This window comes from Amblyomma maculatum, chromosome 8 (genome assembly GCF_055883805.1).
Source record: "Amblyomma maculatum isolate TAMU_Amacu chromosome 8, ASM5588380v1, whole genome shotgun sequence".
Taxonomy (NCBI): domain Eukaryota; kingdom Metazoa; phylum Arthropoda; class Arachnida; order Ixodida; family Ixodidae; genus Amblyomma; species Amblyomma maculatum.
In genome coordinates this window covers 120,814,091-120,833,848 of record NC_139351.1, presented here as the reverse complement: position 1 = coordinate 120,833,848, position 19,758 = coordinate 120,814,091, and the positions used below count along the sequence as shown (strand labels likewise).

At 47.3% G+C, this 19,758-nt stretch overlaps 2 protein-coding genes across 3 annotated transcripts in view; one reads left to right on the top strand and one right to left on the bottom strand.

Moving 5' to 3' along the window:
* The first annotated feature begins 16,438 nt into the window (after nucleotides 1-16,438).
* Nucleotides 16,439-19,758, top strand: part of LOC146182357 (uncharacterized) — a 96,384-nt gene continuing 93,064 nt past the window's right edge. Inside the window, exon 1 of the mRNA XM_084577449.1 lies at nucleotides 16,439-16,579. Within this exon, the coding sequence (XP_084433575.1) occupies nucleotides 16,439-16,579 (141 nt within the window). The remainder of the gene's footprint in view (nucleotides 16,580-19,758) is intronic.
* LOC146182358 (flavin-containing monooxygenase 5-like) overlaps nucleotides 16,570-19,758 on the bottom strand; it is a 58,483-nt gene continuing 55,294 nt past the window's right edge. For both annotated transcript variants that reach the window (XM_084577443.1, XM_084577445.1), the window contains exon 3: nucleotides 16,570-19,348. In XM_084577443.1, the coding sequence (XP_084433569.1) occupies nucleotides 18,269-19,348 (1,080 nt within the window). In that variant the 3' untranslated portion in view covers nucleotides 16,570-18,268. The remainder of the gene's footprint in view (nucleotides 19,349-19,758) is intronic.

Below are 19,758 nucleotides of genomic sequence, written 5' to 3'. Positions count from 1 at the left end.
TCTATAAGCACTCTCCGAACTGAGGGCCTTCCTTCAGCCGTTGCACACTCGTCACGCTTTTTCAGCCTCCCCATTTTCGCAGTTTCCCTGGCCCACGCACCCGGTTTCGCAACTCCATACGCTCCATCTACGACGACGACTCACATGTCTATCTCCAGCACTTCTCGCATCATGGAGTTGGGAACTCACCAGCGGTAAACCTAAACACCCCACTGAAAAACACGTAGCGTTAGGGACGCTGATTTTCACCGCATTTTGAGTGGCGTTTGCTAACATGAACCGGCGTGTGATTTGTAGGCCAGAGACGAATGGAAGAAGACAATTGGAGGGAAGAGCAAGAGTGGTGAGCGATTAATAACGGACCACGCTCACGCGTGATAGGTTTGTCGAGTTTGAGCAGCGAACGAAAGGCGTGCTACCCAATTGGAGATATCATGAGCCGCGCGCCCTCGTTACGCGGAGACTACGTGCCTGTGTTCACCTTGACGCGCCGTTTATCCTAAAATATTTTGTTCTTATTTAGAAGCTGCTGGTCCTTTTCTCTGACTTTCTCTCTCTCTCCATTCCCCCCTCTCTTGCTCTCTCTTCAAACGCTACACAAACCATTTCGTTGCGAAATTCAAAACTATAATTTTCTTGTATTCTGAGAACCGGTTTTTATTCATTCTTTTTTTGCAGTGTTCGGGTGGCTCGGTTAGTATAGAAATGCGCGTATATGAACGGACTCCTTAAAAGGAGAGGGCGATCGTGAGAGAATGTTTTCTATATGTCTGTTTTGCTGTCAATAGGTATTTTTATTCTGCTCGCAATTTTCATTACGGCCACGCGGTCAGTGCTCAGATACGTGCAGGCATTTGGGGCGGCTGCACAGCCTTGGCCGACCTCTTATCACCATGCCAACGTCCATCAAACGCTTCAACCAAAAAACCTCGGTCGTCCTAGGGAGGCTCAAGAATGGTCGACGCGTGAAAAGACAAATGAGATGGCGGGAGCGGCGCCCAGGCTTGCATGTTTGTTGGCGCGAATGGACCTACATAATGTGACGCAAAAGGTTTCCTCGTTTTCGGATTTTTGTTTTTTTTTTTTTTGCTTCCTTATGGAGTACTACGCAGATCGGGGCACACTTTCTGGTTTCGCGAGAGCCCTGACATCGTGCGCGCAAGCACTGACGAATTTTGACAGGTTCAGCTAGTAGCGAGCTGGGATTAAAAGGTATACAGAGAGCCATCCGTCATGGCCTAAGCCGCTTTGGAACGTTAAATGCTGTAATCCAAACTAAAGAGTGCAAAGGCTGCAGCGGTATTCCACGTTTACTTTCATTATTAGAGGGCGTATAGTCATGCATGCCACACAGAGGCGGGAAAAAGTTGTTCTTTAGACGCTTTTTTTTTTTCAAGCAAAAATTACACGTCGAGACGCCGTATCGGCAAATTTTGTGCAATAATGCAATAACTAGGAAATCCAAGTTCCGCAGCTTTTCCCGCTTTTCGGTGAGCTCCTGGATCACTCCTTGGGGAGAGGAATAAAGGACGGAGTGAAAGAAGAGGCAAAGAGGAGGGTGCCAGGATTATTTCGAGCATTTAGGATTGTTTTAAGTGTCAGAGATTGCGCAATACTAGAGCGCTGGAGGCCGGAAAGCGGTCGCTGTGAGAGGGATGAACTTGAGTCAAGCCTCGTACTCAGAAGCCGCGCTCCTAACTATTGCGTCTTGACAACGAGGCTCGCGCGTTAGCCGTCCATGCTGAGAAGCCCGCTTATTCACGAGTTGCCGGACATTTAATATTATATTTATAGGGCACAGTCTACGTCAATGGTGATGGCACGATCCAATGACAAAGACACAAGCATAGTTACAATCCATAGAACAGAAACAGAAACAGGACGAAAGCGAAACTAGAACAGAATGAATAGAAGGACACGATATAACACTAACCACTGAGCAGTCGCGTCAGATTCCGCTCAAGAACAAGAAAAACTAAGGCCCTCGACTGCTGAATCCAAGGGCGCAGGATCGAATCCCGCTAAATGCAGCGGTCGCTTTTCGATGGAGATGAGCATCAAGTGATTCAAATTTCCAGAGCCCTTCACTACGGCGTCACTCACAACCTGAGTCGCTTTTTAGCGTCCAACCATTAAACCAAACCTTTCATGAGCCGTAACCACCCCGCCGGGGTGGCGCAGTGGTTACGGCGCTCGACCACTGTTCCCAAGGACGCGGGATCGAATCCCGGCCTCGGCGGTAGCTTTTCGATGGAGGCGAAAAGCAAGGCGCCCGTGTGCTGTGCGATGTCAGTGCACGTTAAAGAACCCCAGGTGGTCGAAATTTCCGGAGTCCTCCCCTACAGCGTCTCTCATAGCCTGAGTCGCTTTGGGACGTTAAACCCCACAAACCAACCAACCAACCAACCAACCAACCAACCTTTCATGAGCGTGAACATGTGTATTAGGTGAGGACGCGCGCTCACGTTCCTGATACAATGACGTCACAAAATCACCACAAGGAAACGCTATATATGTCAGGAACGAGCCTTGCCCTGTGCGTATATCTAGGTGTCTCTTTTATTTAGCCTGTACTTTTTTACGGGCTTTCTATAGGACTCCGTGTTTTTTCCATCTTCTTAATTTGAACGTTGTCAGCTTGAAATGAGTGCTTGTCCATTTTTTTTTTTCGCACAGCTCAATACGACCGGTGCCGTTTTTTTTTTTTTATACCGCTGTTTGTTTGGGTCTGGGGAGCCGTGTAAAATGTAATCTACCAAAGCTTTGCCGTTACTGGGTTCTCTTTAGACGTCCGGACCTCTCTAGCGATCTGATGTGGAATATTTTCCTGCAAGCAGCCGCTGTCTTCTGATATTCTTGGCAACCAATATAAACATGTGCGTGTTTTTCTGGATTTATATTTAAATATATTTTCAACCTGTTGCTCTTCCAGTGTATAAAAGTTCCGACGTGTGTTTCCTTGTGCCTGTCCACTTTTTTTTTTCCAGTTACTGCAATTTTAGTGAAGTTGAAGTACGTCCCTGTCTTTAAGTAGCCCCTACACTGCAATGCCCGTCAGGGCGATATGTGCGTATTCGAATAAATAACAAACTAATTGTAGCGCTTCATCTTTCCTATACGCTGTCATGGCCCATTGATCCCGATCTTAATGAGGAAGAGAAAGACAGCTGAGCTTCTAGAAGAGTGCTAACGCGAGCTGATTGGTTTATGTTGACGGAAAAGGGCGTAATAGCTATAGGCTATTAATACGGAACATGAACGAGCGAGACTCGTGACACATATTCACACCACCGTTACATACTTTGGTTGAGTTTGACGGAACAGTCGCGCTCCTCAAAGAGCTCATTGTACTGTTCAACCAAAGTCTCACCTCTTTTTCCCCCTCGAAAAATGCCAACATCGAAAAAAAAAAATTCCACACTGATAAAATAATTTCTTTCCAATAAAGAAGTGCCACTGCGGAGCGAAAACCGTACGTGGGACACGTCTCATTTCGTCTGTACCCTACGTGTTGCGCCATGAAGTGACGCGTGTCTAACCATGAGCCAACAATCAGTAAACCAAACACCGCGAGAAAGCAGGCGCTGCAGCGTCACAATAAGCGCAGCATTATAAGAGAGTTTTAGCACCACGTCCTGGTCATACACATTCGGCAGGTGTGCGCAGATAACTCTCACCGGAAGCGGATTGTGCAACGCTAAATCACTCCTACATCGCTGTGTTATTGCATCGAGAACAAACAACACACAGCCACCTGGTGCGTAAGTATGTAAGCGCACAGTCCTAGCACGCGCACGCGGTTAACCTTTAATCGCTAGTTTGGGCGGCCGTGCGTAGGTTGAGCGCACGACTCAATCGCCTCTTCCGGCGTTCCTAGCAGCGGCAGGCCGTCTGGGAGCGCGGAAAATCGCTTAGGCATGATAATCCGCCAAAATCGTGAACGCGTTTGCCTTTTGTTATGCGAGAGGTACCTTGGAGAAAACTAGAGGCTGTTATACAACAAACGTCAGAAAGACTCGGCAGTCAGAACACGACTCTTGTAAGACGAGAGGCCCATGCAGAAGCGGATGTTTTCACGGTTGCCGCGAGTCTCCTTTTCATCATCTTGCTTCAGCTAAGGCAGCAAGGGAATTCGCTCGTAGTTAGAGGTCTTCACAGGTTCGGTTGCATGTATTCCGAGTTTCGTGCAGTCATCACATTGATAAAGGCAAATCGAAGGTGGTTCATATACAGTTGCACGGCAGTCCCACCAGAATATTTAATTGAGATTCGAAGGTATGTGAACGTCTTATGGGCAGTGAAGAGCTGTCTGAGCCCCCGCTAACCAACGAAGATGTATAATTTGATCATGTGATTTTGCTTCACACTCAAACTTGCTACCGAAGCTGCAAACACACCAAGGAAACAGACATAAATGATGAAGGGAGAAAGAACGTGCGAAACAGTCCGCCTTTGAGGTCGGACATTTGACCGAATGCAGACACTTTACTCAAGAACCATTAAAGGGAAATTTTGGGCCAGTTGTTCCGACATAATTTGGGGGATAGGAACAGCGACTTCAGATGGGACGGAGACGAGAAGTGGACAGGACGATCAGCACCGCTCGTCCTGTCCCCTTCTCGTCTCCGTCCTGCTTGAAGTCACGGTTCTTATCCCCCACAGTATGCCATTAATAAACGTTTGTAAATATTGTTAGCTTAATTAGCTTCGTAGTTATTTTTTAAACAATTCCCCTGAACGGAATAACATGCAAATAATTTTAACGTTTAATATTGTGCAGAGCTCAAAACACCCATCCGACTCTTCAATTACTTTCACAAGAATGTAAAAAACTGTGACCTTTATATTTAGGCACTGTCCTGTGAAGTCATGTGCAAAGCAACCTCTTAAAGTGAGCCTGGGATTAAAACGACACCATAACATCCTCAAATATTATTCACCCACCGAGGGAACGTCGACATAAGGAGTAAGAGAAATAGCCATGACGGCAAACGAGAGATCAATTTAAACATAGGCACGTCCGGTTAAGCAACTTTCCTTGTGTAAGGCATCTTACGTGGGAAGTAAGCACTGGGTTATCCAGGTATAGAAGGCGGGTCAAGCAAAGGTCGGTCAACCTCGCTGATATTCCATGCGAATCGACTTCTCTCTGGAGAAGGAAGCGCTCGCCATTCGCTTCGAACGAGCCTAAGAAGATAAAGGGTGAGCCGAGTCCATTGGAGTTCAAACAAAGCCGGGCGTCCGCATCCGTGCAGGCGTACCAACAGGCATAAATGATGGGGAAGGAAGAACGTTCAAAAACAGTCCGCAGTGGGCGCTGAGGTCAAGCCATTAGAGTGAGGTATACAGATGGCGAGAATAATAAATGAAAAAGGCAAACAAGGCCCTCCTCCTCCTTTCCTATTGCTCCTCTCTGCCTTAGATACCACCCCAAATGTCCTGTCTGTACTCTGGTCGTAAAAGCCACCGGCTTACAACGGCTAGCAAAATGGCGGCCGCAGAAGACGTTGACAGCCGATATGCGTCGTCTGCGCCTTCGCCCAGCGTCGTCTGCGAAGCGCTGAACCCCATTCTGGCGGTGAGGCCGGTGTAATTGGACGAACAAACCGCGATGCGCTCGCCCGACACGTAGTACGTACGCACACCTCGGCGTGGTAAACGATGTCGAAAGTAAAGAAAGTGCAGGCAGGCAGAACAAGCTGGCAGCCGACTGGCGCCAGGCGGGGAGGGAGAGTTGGTCATGCCGGCTTTCAAAGCGGAAGTCGAGGAAAGGCCTGTGGCAGGTACGTATTGCTTGGGCACGATCGGTGCGCTGGAGACAGACGCGTTCCACTAACAGATTGCCCGTCTGCGCCGGTGGGCTCCATCAGTCGCAGAAACGTAAAGTGAACGACGCTCCAAGAGTGCCGAGCAGGGCGCTCTTGGAGAGCACTGCTTCGTTGGGACAGTGTATAATCAGGCGCATGCGCGGAGTTCGAAGCTGCGATCGCGCGTTTCTGTAGTTCATGCGGTAGATCTAAATGACGCGGTTGTAGACGAGTGGTACAGATCAGGATGTGTCAGCACTGCGTTTTATTTCTCTAATCATGTTCGATGATTCCAGCCCATTCAACTATGCCAGTGGGTGTGGCAGAACTAAATCCGCTGGAAACGGAACTAAACCCAATCGCTTAGCTCCCGCCTTGGTGGGCTAGGAACATTGCAGTCCGTAGTGTACGGAACGCTTCAAGGAGGAATGCTGAGCAGCTTCAGGAGATGACGTTGTCTTGCGCGCGTGCGATTCAGGCCATAATTGCGGAATAATGCCAATCATCGCCGCTGCTATTCACTGTCAGTTGGCTGCTGGGCTGGCTGCGTACATTATCTGCAACAAGTTGCACTACACTGCCCAACAAGGCCTTTCGTGAAGCCCCGCTTCTAATACCCCCGCCTTCAAGCTGTATATGTCCAGCTATAGGCAGTGTCCTCCATACACCAATGGCTGCAGTGTGGGGATTACGTCTTGATTACGTCAGATGACATCAACTACTAGGGTACACGCTCTCAGGTATAGTTTAGTCAGATTAATACAAAGTTAGAAGAGAGAGAGAATATAATCATCAACTCTACGCTTTTGGACGAATAGCAAGTGACCGCCTTAGCAGCTGTTCACGGATCTAATAATAATAATAACTGGTTGACAGGAAAGAAAAGGCACAGTATCGGTCACATTTTTTCTGCCGTTCACGGACCTAAAGAATAAAAATTCTTGGTCGAATTAAACGCCACTCCTGGCCTCTCCAGGGAAAATGTAAGACTTTGGCTACCTTCTGTCGGGAAAAGGGAACTTGTGAGTGGCACGCACGAACTGCGGAACCCCCTCACAGGATTAGTTGCCACGCTGTATCTCCTTCTAATTTACCTATTTATTTGTTTGCTAGGCTCTTTGCCTGGGCTGGTTGATGATCCAGGGTAGAACGAGAGAAAGAAGATGGCTACACAATATGAAAGAGCACTGGAAAAGGTTTGAGGGGGAGCGTCAGTTCACAAGCCGAGCAAACGTTTCCACAAGGGGACTTGTCTTCGTCTCGATAAAGGATATCCTGAAGCCCCTCGAACCACCTTGTTTTTACTAACCTTGTTTCTATGACGGGCCTATAAGCCACATATGATTGTCAATCAAAAACCCTCGCTAACCTCTTCCAACCTGTTTGTTTCTTTTCTTTCGCTTAAGCGTTAATTTTGTTTCCGTGTATTACTTCAGTATATAGTATTAGTTAATCTCTGTTTGCTTATCGCGCTGCTAGAGACTGTCTCGTCGTCCTCATTTTTTTTTTTGTTTTTGCTCTGGTCTACATTGTTCTATGTCCAATAAAGCTCCCTTCCCCCAGTCTTGAAAGGAAGTGTTCGGAAAAAAAAAACAACAATAAAGAAATAAGAAGACGATATTGGATACAGCCCGATTGCAATACACGCACATTCTGAATTGAGTTTTCTCGGCATATACAAAGCGCGCCGCGCGTAGTTCTCGCACCAAGAGGCGCGGACTTTCTTATTCTAAAGAAAACTGTGCCCCCGTCTGAGCATCGCGACCAATTCTCCATTCCATCAGGTTTCAGAGACACTCCGCCGAAAGCCGCTTTTCTGAGAAATCCGCAGCATCGCTCGCGATATTGCAATCATGTTCCAGCGGTCAGGCCGCGTCCTGGGAGAAATCTGTCACCTCTTACGTAACGCGGTCGCGGCTGTCTCCGTTGTCCATCGACGCCGCTGAATCCCGCCTTGTGTCACCTGCCGAGACAGCGTCGACCGAACGACCCGCATTGATTCGGCGATAAATATATGAAAAATAACGTGCCACCGAACGATAGAATAAGCTGTCAATATGCGACTTAGCCAGCGATACGGCCATGCTATAGGTTGTAGTACATCTAGTCATGCGCTGTCAACATTGCTGTCACTGTGGTGAAAGGGTATTTAGGTTGGTGGAAAAATTGCTTTAATTTTTACCAGTCCATTTTTTTTTTTTCGTTTTCACGCTTACACGTCCACCGATGCGTCGCCTTACACTGGAAAGCAGACACCGACATGCGTACGTGCGCACGTAAGTATGCTTAAAGTTGAACACTCACTTAAACACACTCGAATGATGATGAGGTTAACGTTGTTACATGACATAGGTGGGATTAGCCTTAACTAATAATTTTGCCGGTAACTGCCCCACCAAAGCGGATACGGCACTCAAACGGTAATAAAGACCGCAATTCAGATACATACCTATGGCGTAGTGCATCTACCTCGCTATGCTCAGAATCAATTATAATAGTGCCCAGTCCACTCTAGCTGTCTACAGAAACAGGATCCGAGTCCAGCAGGAATTTTAAAAGAAAGCACGAAACATCCCGCCTGCATATCAGGTTCAGACATGGCAAAATTACTTTTGAAAAGTAGTTGGATTACATTACTAATTACTTTGCTGAAAAAGGCAAAACATGTAATTAAATTACATGACTAATTAATTCTCCCAGAAAGTAATGTCACTACATTACAATTACCTCTACAGAGTAATGAAATTACTTTCCAGTTACTTTCTGGTTTCCATCCTACAAAACATTGCCGAGAATTACGTTACTTCCTAATGCGAAATTTGAGCGTAGCTCATCAGCTGTTTCAGCTTTTCGATAGACTGAGGCAAATATTTCGAGCAAGACACGTATGTACAATTACAGACTTTTTTTTTTAATTTTTCACACGTATTCTTTCAAGAAGTGCTCCACTAACAGTTCTTGGCTGTCATGAAAGAAGCTTTGTGGTCGGAGAAATGAAGAGAGCAATTAAGTTATCGGGAGGTTGCGGAAGGCAGCGCGAGGGCCCATAGGAACGTTGCGCGACGAACATATAGCAGCGACTGACTGATGCCGCTGACGCCGCTAGCGAGTGAAGAGAACGTGACTCTGACTTTCGGCTTCGGATGCACGCACCGTGATCTGCTGACAGCGAGCCGGCGTTTCGGCAACCGGAGAGCACCCTCGCCGCCATGCAGGAAGAGGGGAGGGGGGAGAGGTTATAAGCAGCGGCGAACGGGGGAGTGCGTGCACCAATCAGATAACACGCGCGTTCAATGCCACGCAGGAAGAGGGGGTCTGAGCTGGGGGGCTGAAAGGGGTGCGGAGCTGGTTACGAGGCCGACGCCGACGCGAAACCCAGGAACGGGCGCCAAAGAGCTGCGCTCTAAAACGAAGGAGTAAAGCTAGTAAACAAAACAACAACCTCTCCCCTTTCGTCTTCCCTCCAAAGTCGGCTCCTGGAAATTATTCATTTCGTCTTTCTACAGCACGGGTGATTACAAAGATAAGACAACGGTAGCAAAACTACAAAAACAGAACAGTGGTCGAACGCTCGCCACTTTATTGCGCTCAACAAAGGAACGAGCGGGGAATTCGGCGCCTTGCTCGCCCGGCGCTCTCTCCCCCGTTTAAAAGTCAAGGAGCTAGATTTTTTATTGATTCTGTGGTCTCGGAAATCCACCTCGGCACTTTGTGCTCAGTAGCGTTCACGCCACGGGCATTTCTGCCTATTCTGACGGAATCAATTACTTTTGCGGCGACGTTACTGCTCTAAAGTAATTCATAACACTAATGAATTACCGGAGCAGAATGTAATTCATCCTATTGCAAATTACAGGGAAATAATAAAATTAGAGTAATTTCATTACAGTAATTCAATTACTGTCATGTCTGTGGTTAGGTTTCCCCGCGGGTAGGCAGTATCTTGATGCGTACTGTGAGGGGATCGTTCTCTCCTGATTGAAACGAACAACATTAACCCCTTTGCGCGTTGTACACTGGACAATATAATGTCCTACATCCCCACAGGCATCCCACGTCGAACATAGTGGAGACGATGCCAGGCCGGTCCTATGCATCCACGCGAAGTTACACGAACAGAGCCTGTGCCAATGCAATGTAGTAGAGTGGCTTGGGATCTTTTTAGACCCTTGGTCAGAAATGGCTTGTGTGGTGAACTCCACAGGGTACTTAAATGGTTGAGGACCATTTTTATGAAGAGTCTTCTTGCATCACTTGAGGGTTTACCTGAGAGCGCTTTATGGGCGAGACACTCCGACATTCGTTTGCTATTACACGTATGTGTGAGGGCACCTATTGTAAACGCAAATAAAAGCCTCTGCTGTGCAGTTCATGCGCCAGGCGTAGAAAGTTTAGAGTTACCGCCTCAGTAGGGAGCCGACTGCTGCAATATCTCTAAGCTCTTGGACTGGACGCGTTGGATTTGAGGGTATAGTGGTTACAGCTCCTCTTGGCTAATGTGGCGCCAGAAAGAGGAGAAGCGCAAGAAAAGAAGACGGGACCATGAGCCCAACACCTTCATTCGTGCTTTTCTTCCTTGGCTCTTTAGTAGGCTCTCCTCCTCCGGGTTAATGCGGCACTGTCAAGAATAAGCAACATTTTGCGATATCACTGCATGGCGCTCAAAACTAACTAACTAACTAACTAACTAACTAACTAACTAACTAACTAACTAACTAACTAACTAACTAACTAACTAACTAACTAACTAACTAACTAACTAACTAACTAACTAACTAACTAACTAACTAACTAACTAACTAACTAACTAACTAACTAACTAACTAACTAACTAACTAACTAACTAACTAACTAACTAACTAACTAACTAACTAACTAACTAACTAACTAACTAACTAACTAACTAACTAACTAACTAACTAACTAACTAACTAACTAACTAACTAACTAACTAACTAACTAACTAACTAACTAACTAACTAACTAACTAACTAACTAACTAACTAACTAACTAACTAACTAACTAACTAACTAACTAAATAAATAAATAAATAACTTATTAAATAAACGTTACATGAACGAACTAACGACGAATGAACGGATGAACTTACCAGGTAACAAATTAAAGGAATAACTAATCAATCAAATAACTGACTGACGATGATGTCGCTTGCGACAGTCCTAATTGGATTTCACTCCAACAAACTGAACTCTAGCACCATTTCTGTGCGGCGATCACAATTCATTTGAGTACGAAACGTCCTTGTACACACTACATTCGTGAGTATATCGCTGGAACGGTGTACTGCGGAACATGTCCTAGCACGAAACTTCCATGTCAAAGGGCAATGTGCTCGTTCCAAGCTTTTACTTCTACGCATGCTTCACTTCAGCGCGAGTACTGACCGTGGAAGCCAGCACCTGCTGTACAACTTCGCTCCGTTTTGTCCGAAGAAGATGGATCTAGCGCTCCGTTATAATCTCGCTTACTTCGCGCGTTACGGTGTGGACTCGATAGCAACGAGTCGGGGCTCGAAGGCGCAGGAAACATGCGCAGAAACTTTGTACGTTTTCCGGGGACGAGCTTTTGATGGTCGCTTTTTATATATCGTATAACTTCGTGATAATAATGAGTTCATGCGCAGACGCTATATCGGCAGGCTCCTGCTATTAATTATTAAATATGCACCCGTTTGGTTTTCTATGGTAGTCTCAATTACTCGGTTGAGCGCAGGAGTATCTTCACAAGCGATATTTTGCTACGTATCCGAAGTTTAGACCATTTCTATCAATCGAGTCAGAAATGTATCTTATAATATTCCAGAGATGCCTCAGGACTGGCATTTTCAAAAAAAAAAAAAAAGCGCCGCAGCCCATTGGTTTTTTAGGGCAGCTTGACCTAGTCGATGTAAGTGCAGAAACAAAATTATTAAGAGCAAACTTTTGACACGCATACGAAACTTAGGGCATTCCATCAACATGTTCGTAACAGTATCTTACAATATACCCCACTTGCATGCCTAAAAAAATATAAGGCGTCCCAGATTCCTGCATTCGTTCAGGTTAGAGCCGTGAAACTATTAAGGAGCAATTTGTGGATCGGGTCTAGCGTGTAAAAGTTCCCCTTGCCGGTGAGTTAACGTAACCTGCATCGTAGTTTCAATTTTTGTTTTATCTTGCCCGCTGGTTCAACTTCCTAAAAAAAAAAAAAAAAAAAAAAAAAAAGAAGAAAAAAGAACTGGCGCATCGTCTCTAGCCGCGCCGGTCTATTTACTTTCACGTTTTATTTTGAAGACCGTAAAACATGAGTGCTTTAGGTAAACGAGCTCCGATGCGAAGATACGGAACGCTGAAAGGAAAAAAAAAGTAAAATGCCGGCACAACAACTGCAACTCGGCTTAAAACGAGTTAAAATTTTGCGAGCGGTCGCATAGCGGCCGCATTTGCAACGCCCAGTCACGATTATCAATTTAATCGCTCACCGTATACAAGCAAACACAGCTGTAACAGCACCGAGCTTTTATCTGGAAGAAGGGCGTCCTCTGTGTAAAGTCCGCGAACTCTCGGGCATCGACGCTATGACCGGATTGCCAAACCTCCGTTTCTGCCATTCAATTCAAGGTGCTGCCCGTGGGAATGCTTCGCAATTGATTGATACCACTCGGCTATTGCGTTCACGTATAGAAGGGCACGCATCAATGTCTAAGAGCTTTCGTTTTGCCATGACATTCCCGGGACGACGACTGAAAGTGCTTGCACCAGCACGCCGCAACAAATATATGTCGAGCAAGTTCTCCGTCGACGAAATGGCGGCGCAGCCACAGTGTGGAGTGGATTGCTTGGAAATCGCCAAGATGTTAATAGAAATACCACGATAACAACGCATCGATTCACCGACGGAGCACTCTCATTGGAACCAATAAACGGTTCTGAGCGCCGCCTTTCTTCTTAGACATCGGTATCAATTTAGAGAAAATCGTCCATACTCACCCTTTGTGTACGTCATTTTAAAATCACAGGGACCAACTAGGCTGCATTATTTCGGAAGACGGCGGTCCCTGGTCACCCGCGATCTTTTCTGTCCATTTCCAGCGCCGGACGCTTGGTGCCGCAGAATTCTTCATCAGCGTGTATGACACTGTTATATAAGTAAAGCAGAAACATAAAGCCAAATACTCTATCTCATTCTTAGACCACGTTATTGCTCGCCCTAGTATACGCCTACGGTCGGTCGCGCACACGCGCATTGTTGGTGGCTTAGCTCAGCTAGGCCAGGATATACATATATCGAACGCTATGTTTAACTTCGTTCGTCTTTGGTGTGGCTATACCAGTTGGGCAATTAAAGACACAACTGCGCATCGGTATGTGTGTAAAGCAAAAGCTTACAAATCATCGACGCTCATTGGTTTGGTGGAGATAAATATGATCCGTGGTCTGTAGTTTGCTGCCGTTTCAATCTGACACACAGAATGTAGACTTGAACGTTTCTCGTTGGTAGACCAAGTCAATCGCAGTTACCCACTGAGTAGTCTGAACGTGCGGATCCGAGGCTAAGTCAAACTTTCGCTTCATCCTTTCGCCTCATCTTCGCTCCATAGTTTCATTCTTGAGCTGACGTGCCTCGCGCGCTAAAGATTTCGGGGTCGCCCGAAGCATCTTCTCGTAGCCGGTGAATATGCCCCCCCCCCCCCCCCCCCCCCTCATCGTCAACTTCACCTCACTAGCAAAGTAGCAAAGCGCATGCCCTCGGGGCTTTTTATGCATCGAGCTCCGTAGCCAGGTGCAGCTGCGAAACACACGTGGGACGGCGCATGCTCGGCGGGCAGGCGTGACATCACGCAACACCTGCGCAGTGGCGTGGCCGGTGGCCATGATAACAGCGCATGCGCAGTTCTGGCTCCGGCTGACCACGCGAAACTCGGCTTTGACTAGCGCAGTGTAGCTCCGGCTGCAAAACAAAAGTCATAGCAGTGCGAACTTTCAATATATCCCTTTCCACGAGGCTATAAAACGTGCCTCAGTTTTCATACAAGCGTGCCGAGTAAAACGTGACTCGAAAATGACACGATCGCTCTCTCATAACGGCCTCGTGCGGGCCGTCTTCTGTGTTACTTCAATGTGCAGGCGCACCGAGGCGATAAACTGCACCTACACGAAACTCGGCGAAAAATACGTTTTGTTACGCTTGTGTGGGGTGGCGACGAAGCATCGCGCGAAAACACGAGAAGTTGCTCAGTTTTGACGTATGCTTGCACGGATTTCTTTGATGCTAAAGCATATTCCGTATTACTTCGATAGGCTTGCGTACAGGGAGCGACAGTTCACTCGCTGCCGCACATTTTAGAATGCAGCCCTTATAAGGCACCCGTTCGGCGGTTGTGCCGCATCAGCGTTGGGGCCGTTCCCGGTGTAACCGAGTGAAAGAGAGGCATGAGCGAAAGATAAATTCTAATATGAAGAGAAAGAAGAACCCCGAGCTCTGCGCCACTCATCCGTGGATCTTCTTTCTATCCTTCGGAGAAACTCTCTTTGGCTGGTGAGAAAAATAAGTGTTTTGTAACTACACATAATGCACAGCATCTCTCAAAATCTTTGCCTCAATGTACCGCAAAAAGCTTAGCTGCTCTCAGATTTCGCGTCAAGGAGTATTGCAATCGTAATTACATTTCTATTTCTCAAACCACCCATCTTGTTGGCGCAGCATTCATTCCGGCTGTGCTGGCAGTGGAGAGCGAAACGTTAAGGCGACACTAAAGATAAATTCATCCAAACACATGTCCCAGTAAAAACTGATTATCTGGTTCTTTCTTCCTGTGTTCAAGCTTAACCACCGGAGAAATATACATTTACGGCAGTTGAAATTTCCGGTTGCTCGATTCAATTCGTGAAGTCCTCACCGAGACTGGCGGGTTCGCGCAATTGCAGAGGAACTGGCGTCATATAATAGCATCTGCGATCCGCACGCTGAATTCTATGTCGACGCAAGCACCTTGTTTGCGAAATCGGCTGCTGATGGCGACACCTGTATTTAGTGTTGTTTAGTTTCCTGTCGTTCTCAAAACCTCCGCTTTTAGTGAGGGTACTCCTTTGATGGCTATGATGCCGAAGTCTATAAACAGAAACCAACTTTATTGAGAACGAATTTACTCGTTAATTTGAGCTTGAAATTTACCCGTTTAGAAAGCGGTTATTATTCTCCGCCTGACATAGCCTTCTAGGCCATCTTATTCCGCTATAACGCCCATTCCTTGTAAAATACACAGTGTCGAACTTCTCCAGTTTCTAATAGCCAGTGGGGGAGGGCGCAACTAAATTTCCCTCATCCTTGATATCCTAGGTTTGATTAAAAACCCCAAAACGAGCCGCAATTCGATGCCGGGAACGCGGCCCGTTGTGGGCTATTAATTTTCGACAAAGATTGCTTGTGGACAGCCAGAGAACGAAGTTGAGGTAGCTGATGAAGACTGTAGCGCTTGGAAACACGGACAATACGAAGAAGACAACACATACGCCATGTGCTGTCTTCTTGTTGATTTAGCGCATGTGTTGTCTTCTTCGTGTTGTCTGTGTTTCAGAGCGCTACAGTCTTCATCATGAACAACAAACTCGCCCGATCTGCCACCCTCATTGAGGCAGCTTGTTGCGGACCAAAATGGAAAAAAAAAAAAAAAAGAAAAAAAAAACTTTTTTTTTTTAGTATTTACAAAATGTCCAGCCTCTTACCGCTGTATAGTTTCGTCCGTTTATTTTAGTTATTGCTCATCAACTGCTGGATAATGCTTCGTTTCCGACAGCGCGACTTCATCGGTTCTGCAGTCCAGCGCGGCATTTGTAAACCGATAACGGAGCCGCACGACACGATGTCGAGTTCGATATCGCTGCCGGGAGACAATTTGTGTCGTCACCCACTCCGTTGACCCGAACAACCACGCCAAGTTCAGAGGGGAGATGGAAACGAGAAAAAGTGTGAGAAACGTTAAAGGGTTCCGCCAACCGCGTATTCTCGCTGAAAGCGATAGCGCTGATGAAGGAGCGGCCATCCTCTCTCCTCTGAGATGCACCGAAGTTCCTGCCACTGCAAGAAGGCACGGTCAAGTCCCGTTGAACCAGTTTCCACCACTCGCCGACAGGGAACACAAAAGAAAGGGGCACAGGAGCGGCAAGATCAGCAGGGACTGCTCCGAAGCTACCGCTTCGCTCGCGTCTTCTCTCGCAACACCTTCACTCTTCTTCGGGCGAAAGAGAAATGAAAGGGAAAGAGTAAGAGAGTGAGAGCGAAAACAAAAATGAAGACTCGCAGTCTCTTCCCAGAGATCGTGCAGTCCAGCGTCCACTGTGGTTCCAGAGAGTGACCGTGCGGTGTTTGCGCTCGGCTGTCCGCTCAGCTGGCTTCCAAGCCGTCGTCAGTGCCGCCGTCACCGGTCGCTTCTTAGCGTGCTTGCTCTCGGATGCGTTCAGACGTCGTGTCGACCGTTATATAAAGAGGCGGAGGCGTTCGTGCGCCCTCTCTTCACGCACGCCGCGTCGACTGGTCAAGCGGTGGTTGTCGCGCTAGACGCAGGAAGGAGCGCTTCTTCTTCCTTCATAAGGTGTTCGCGACGACGTGTGACGAGGACAGCAGTCCCGCGATGGGAGTAAGGCGCTTGGATTCTGCGCCGTCGATGGCGATGGTTTCGTCCACGACGCTGATGCTGGTTTGGTCGACGTGGGTGATCTGCGCTGCCCTGCTTCTTGCGGTCCCGCCGGCAACAGAGGCTCAACAGAGAAGCGTAAGTGACGTCAAGAGTTTCTACTGCAAGTTGCCGCCTTCAGAGGTTTTACTGATTCCTCCGGCAGCTTAAAAAAGGGTTATGCGTTGTTATGAGAGTTTTATAAGTGCCCGCACTATATTCACCAGGTAACGACGAAGGCTTTAGGAAGTTAAAAAGCTGCTGTGATTTGTGGGGTTTCTCAAAGCAACTCTGGCTATGAGAGATGCCGTAGTGGAGGGCTCCGGAAATTTCGACCACCTGGGATTCCTTAACGTGCACTGACATCGCACAGTACACAGGCGCCCTGCTTTTTTTTTCTCCGTTGAAAAGAGACCGTCGTGGCTGGGATTCGATCCCACATCCTTGGGCACTGATGTCGAGCGCTCTAACAACTGCACCGCCATGGTGGGGTTAAGTCCAAAGGCGAAAAGGGAGTTATGCCCGCAGCCGACTGTTCTGGACAAGCTAATATGTCTTTTCTCTTGAGAGGATTGCGAAACGTTTATTTTGTCAGAAAAGGCAAAATGCAGATCCGTGCTAGGTGGCTATCAGTCAACGGCTGACAGCGACCTAAGTAGCCGATTCAATGACCCGTGTTTTAAATTCCACGTCTGAGCTGACCAACACGGCCTCCCATTGCTAGAGAGTAGGAACTTGTATTACAGATTCCGCGGGCGGCTCCTCTTCACAATACCACAACATGTGATCATAAGTTGTCATTTCACCACATAGTGTGCATTCCTAGTGGTAATCACCGGGGCAGAATTTTGAAAACATTTAAGGAGTCATGAAGGATCACGTCTGGAGTCGCCTCCAGGTGATCTCCTGCTCCTTATCTAAGGCTTTGAATGGAGGGGAAAATAATCTTCCTTTAAGTTTAAAACGATTAGTAATATCGTGAAATGATGCTCGGCCGTCTTTCGAGAAACTCTCAGTAACTACCGCGTCGCCTGCTCGACTGACGAATCCTCGGGCTTTGATGTGTACCGCTTCGATACCAGGATTTCCCGAGTGAGCCGGGACCCATATCAATATACTCACCGCGACCTTTGAAATTCTTCCCCTGGTACAATTGCGTATGACGAATTTAAAATCGCTAAGCATAGTAGTAGCCTAGGTGTTAACGATGGCAAAGACGATCGTCGCCTCTTTTGCCGTTTCCGAGGATCTCGTTTTGGTAGTGCCGGAGACTATCAATCTGCCTTTCGTATCCACCGCCGCTAGTGCGAACGCTTGTTTCTGTGAATATTCTGCGGCATCTACATCTTTTCTCTACAGCCTTTTCTCTTGAAGATTTTCAGACTCAGAACGCTTCTTATGACTTATTTCAACTGCTTAGGGGAAAGTATACATTGTAATAAGAACGGTAAATGTATTCTCTATAAACAAGCAGAAAGCGAACGAGGCTCGACCTCGAGACAGACCTTCCCCACTACAAAAGGGTAAGTAAGTACACCTAGCTCGCATGTGTTTCTTTGAGGTATATGTATACCGCTACTTAGCTATCGCAGACTTGATCACACCACTGGTTCACGATGGGGAAAAAAGCAGCAGCAAAAAAGCAGTCCTTTGAAACATCAACTACCGTGTAAACCTAAAATGGCTAACCTAACCTAACCCTAACCCTTCCTTAAGGGTTGAAAATGCTTATAGGTCAATGGTATGTGTATACCTGTGTGTTTGCTTTCTTTCCAACAGCTTTTACGCTTACACCTCCGCCGCTGTTCCGAATAGCCTGCCTAAGCTTGAAGCGAAGGCTTGAAAACGTTCCGATGCCCTATCCCAGAATGCGGGAACGCTGAGCTGCGCACTCCTCAACGTCCCATTAATCAGACAGATTGAGACACCTACAAACGCACACAGTACGACCAGCTTGCTGGTCGTAAAATAGTTCGCCTTGTAGTGGCCTCCGTCTTCGCCATTTTTCCGGTGCCGCAGAGGAGCACGCAGTCTTTCTTGGAACCCCAAGATGGCGTCCCTAGCATTGTTCCAGGAGTGAGGTCCCTGCAGTCTGTACTGATAGTTGAGCACCGGAGAGGCCATGAGTGCGTAATACAGTTTCGGATCGGTGACCAGGAGCTTCAGGTAGTTCGGCTTGACGCCAATTATTTTGGCGAGGTCTTCGACGTAAGCGATCTTGTCGATCATGAGGGAGTGTCTGGGCGTCGGGACGAAGAAGGACTTGATCTTTTGCTGCGTTGCGGCCACTTCCTGTTCCATGACATCCCTGGAAGGGAGCACAAGCTTGCCCGAGAACACTCGTGCCATGTACCGCGCCTGCATCTCGAACACCTGTAGGAGATTAGCGTTGCCATCGACGAACCCCAGGAATGCGACATTTGGGTTCGCCGGCGGGATCATCATCTTGTACAGCAGAAGCCGCTCCCCGTCTCTAGTCAGAGCGTCTGTCGGGAACTGCAGGCCGGTCGTGAAGCCGGTGGCGAAGATCACCGCGTCTACCTCTTCCTCGACGTAGTTCATGACGAGACCCTTCTCGGTGAACCGCTGTGGAGGTCCGCGGATCTTGACGGTGCCGTCTATGATCTTGCCGTCGATGTACTGGTTGATCACGAGTCCCTGGCTCATGATGTCGTGTTCGGCTTCCATCCCCAGTGCCTTGTGGTCCCAGCAGTCGTTCGCTACTTTGATGACGAAGCGACTAAACCAGGAGTAAGGCAGCCAACTGTAGAGCCAGAGCCGGGCTTGGTTGAGAACGTACACGTCCATGGGAACAGACTTGTAGTGGGCCGGAAGGACCCAGTTGATTCGCCTCGTGCTGAGAAAAACCTGCACACAATGATGCGGGAGAAATAACTCTTAGCGCACGAAGAGGACTGCGTGAGCTTATTGACCCCACCACCAAAGCTTCATGCTTTGTTGTCCCCTAATAGGTATGCTTCATGAAAATGCGGCAATTCTCTCAATATTCACAAATTATATTTTGCACATCCTAGAGGTGCGGCGCTCTCTGTAATGATGACCTGGATGAAGAATGTATAGTGGCAATCTTTAAAAGCAGTTCGAAGCCATCTGTGACAAATTAAATGCCAATTTTACTATGTATAAAATTTTTCAAAATATTTTAGCACGTACTATAAGCAATACATCTAACTAACTACTTAGAATTAAACTTTTTTTTTTTCAAACCATCATAGCTTCCGCAGGCGTGTTTTGCACCACACAATTGGTTGAACTTT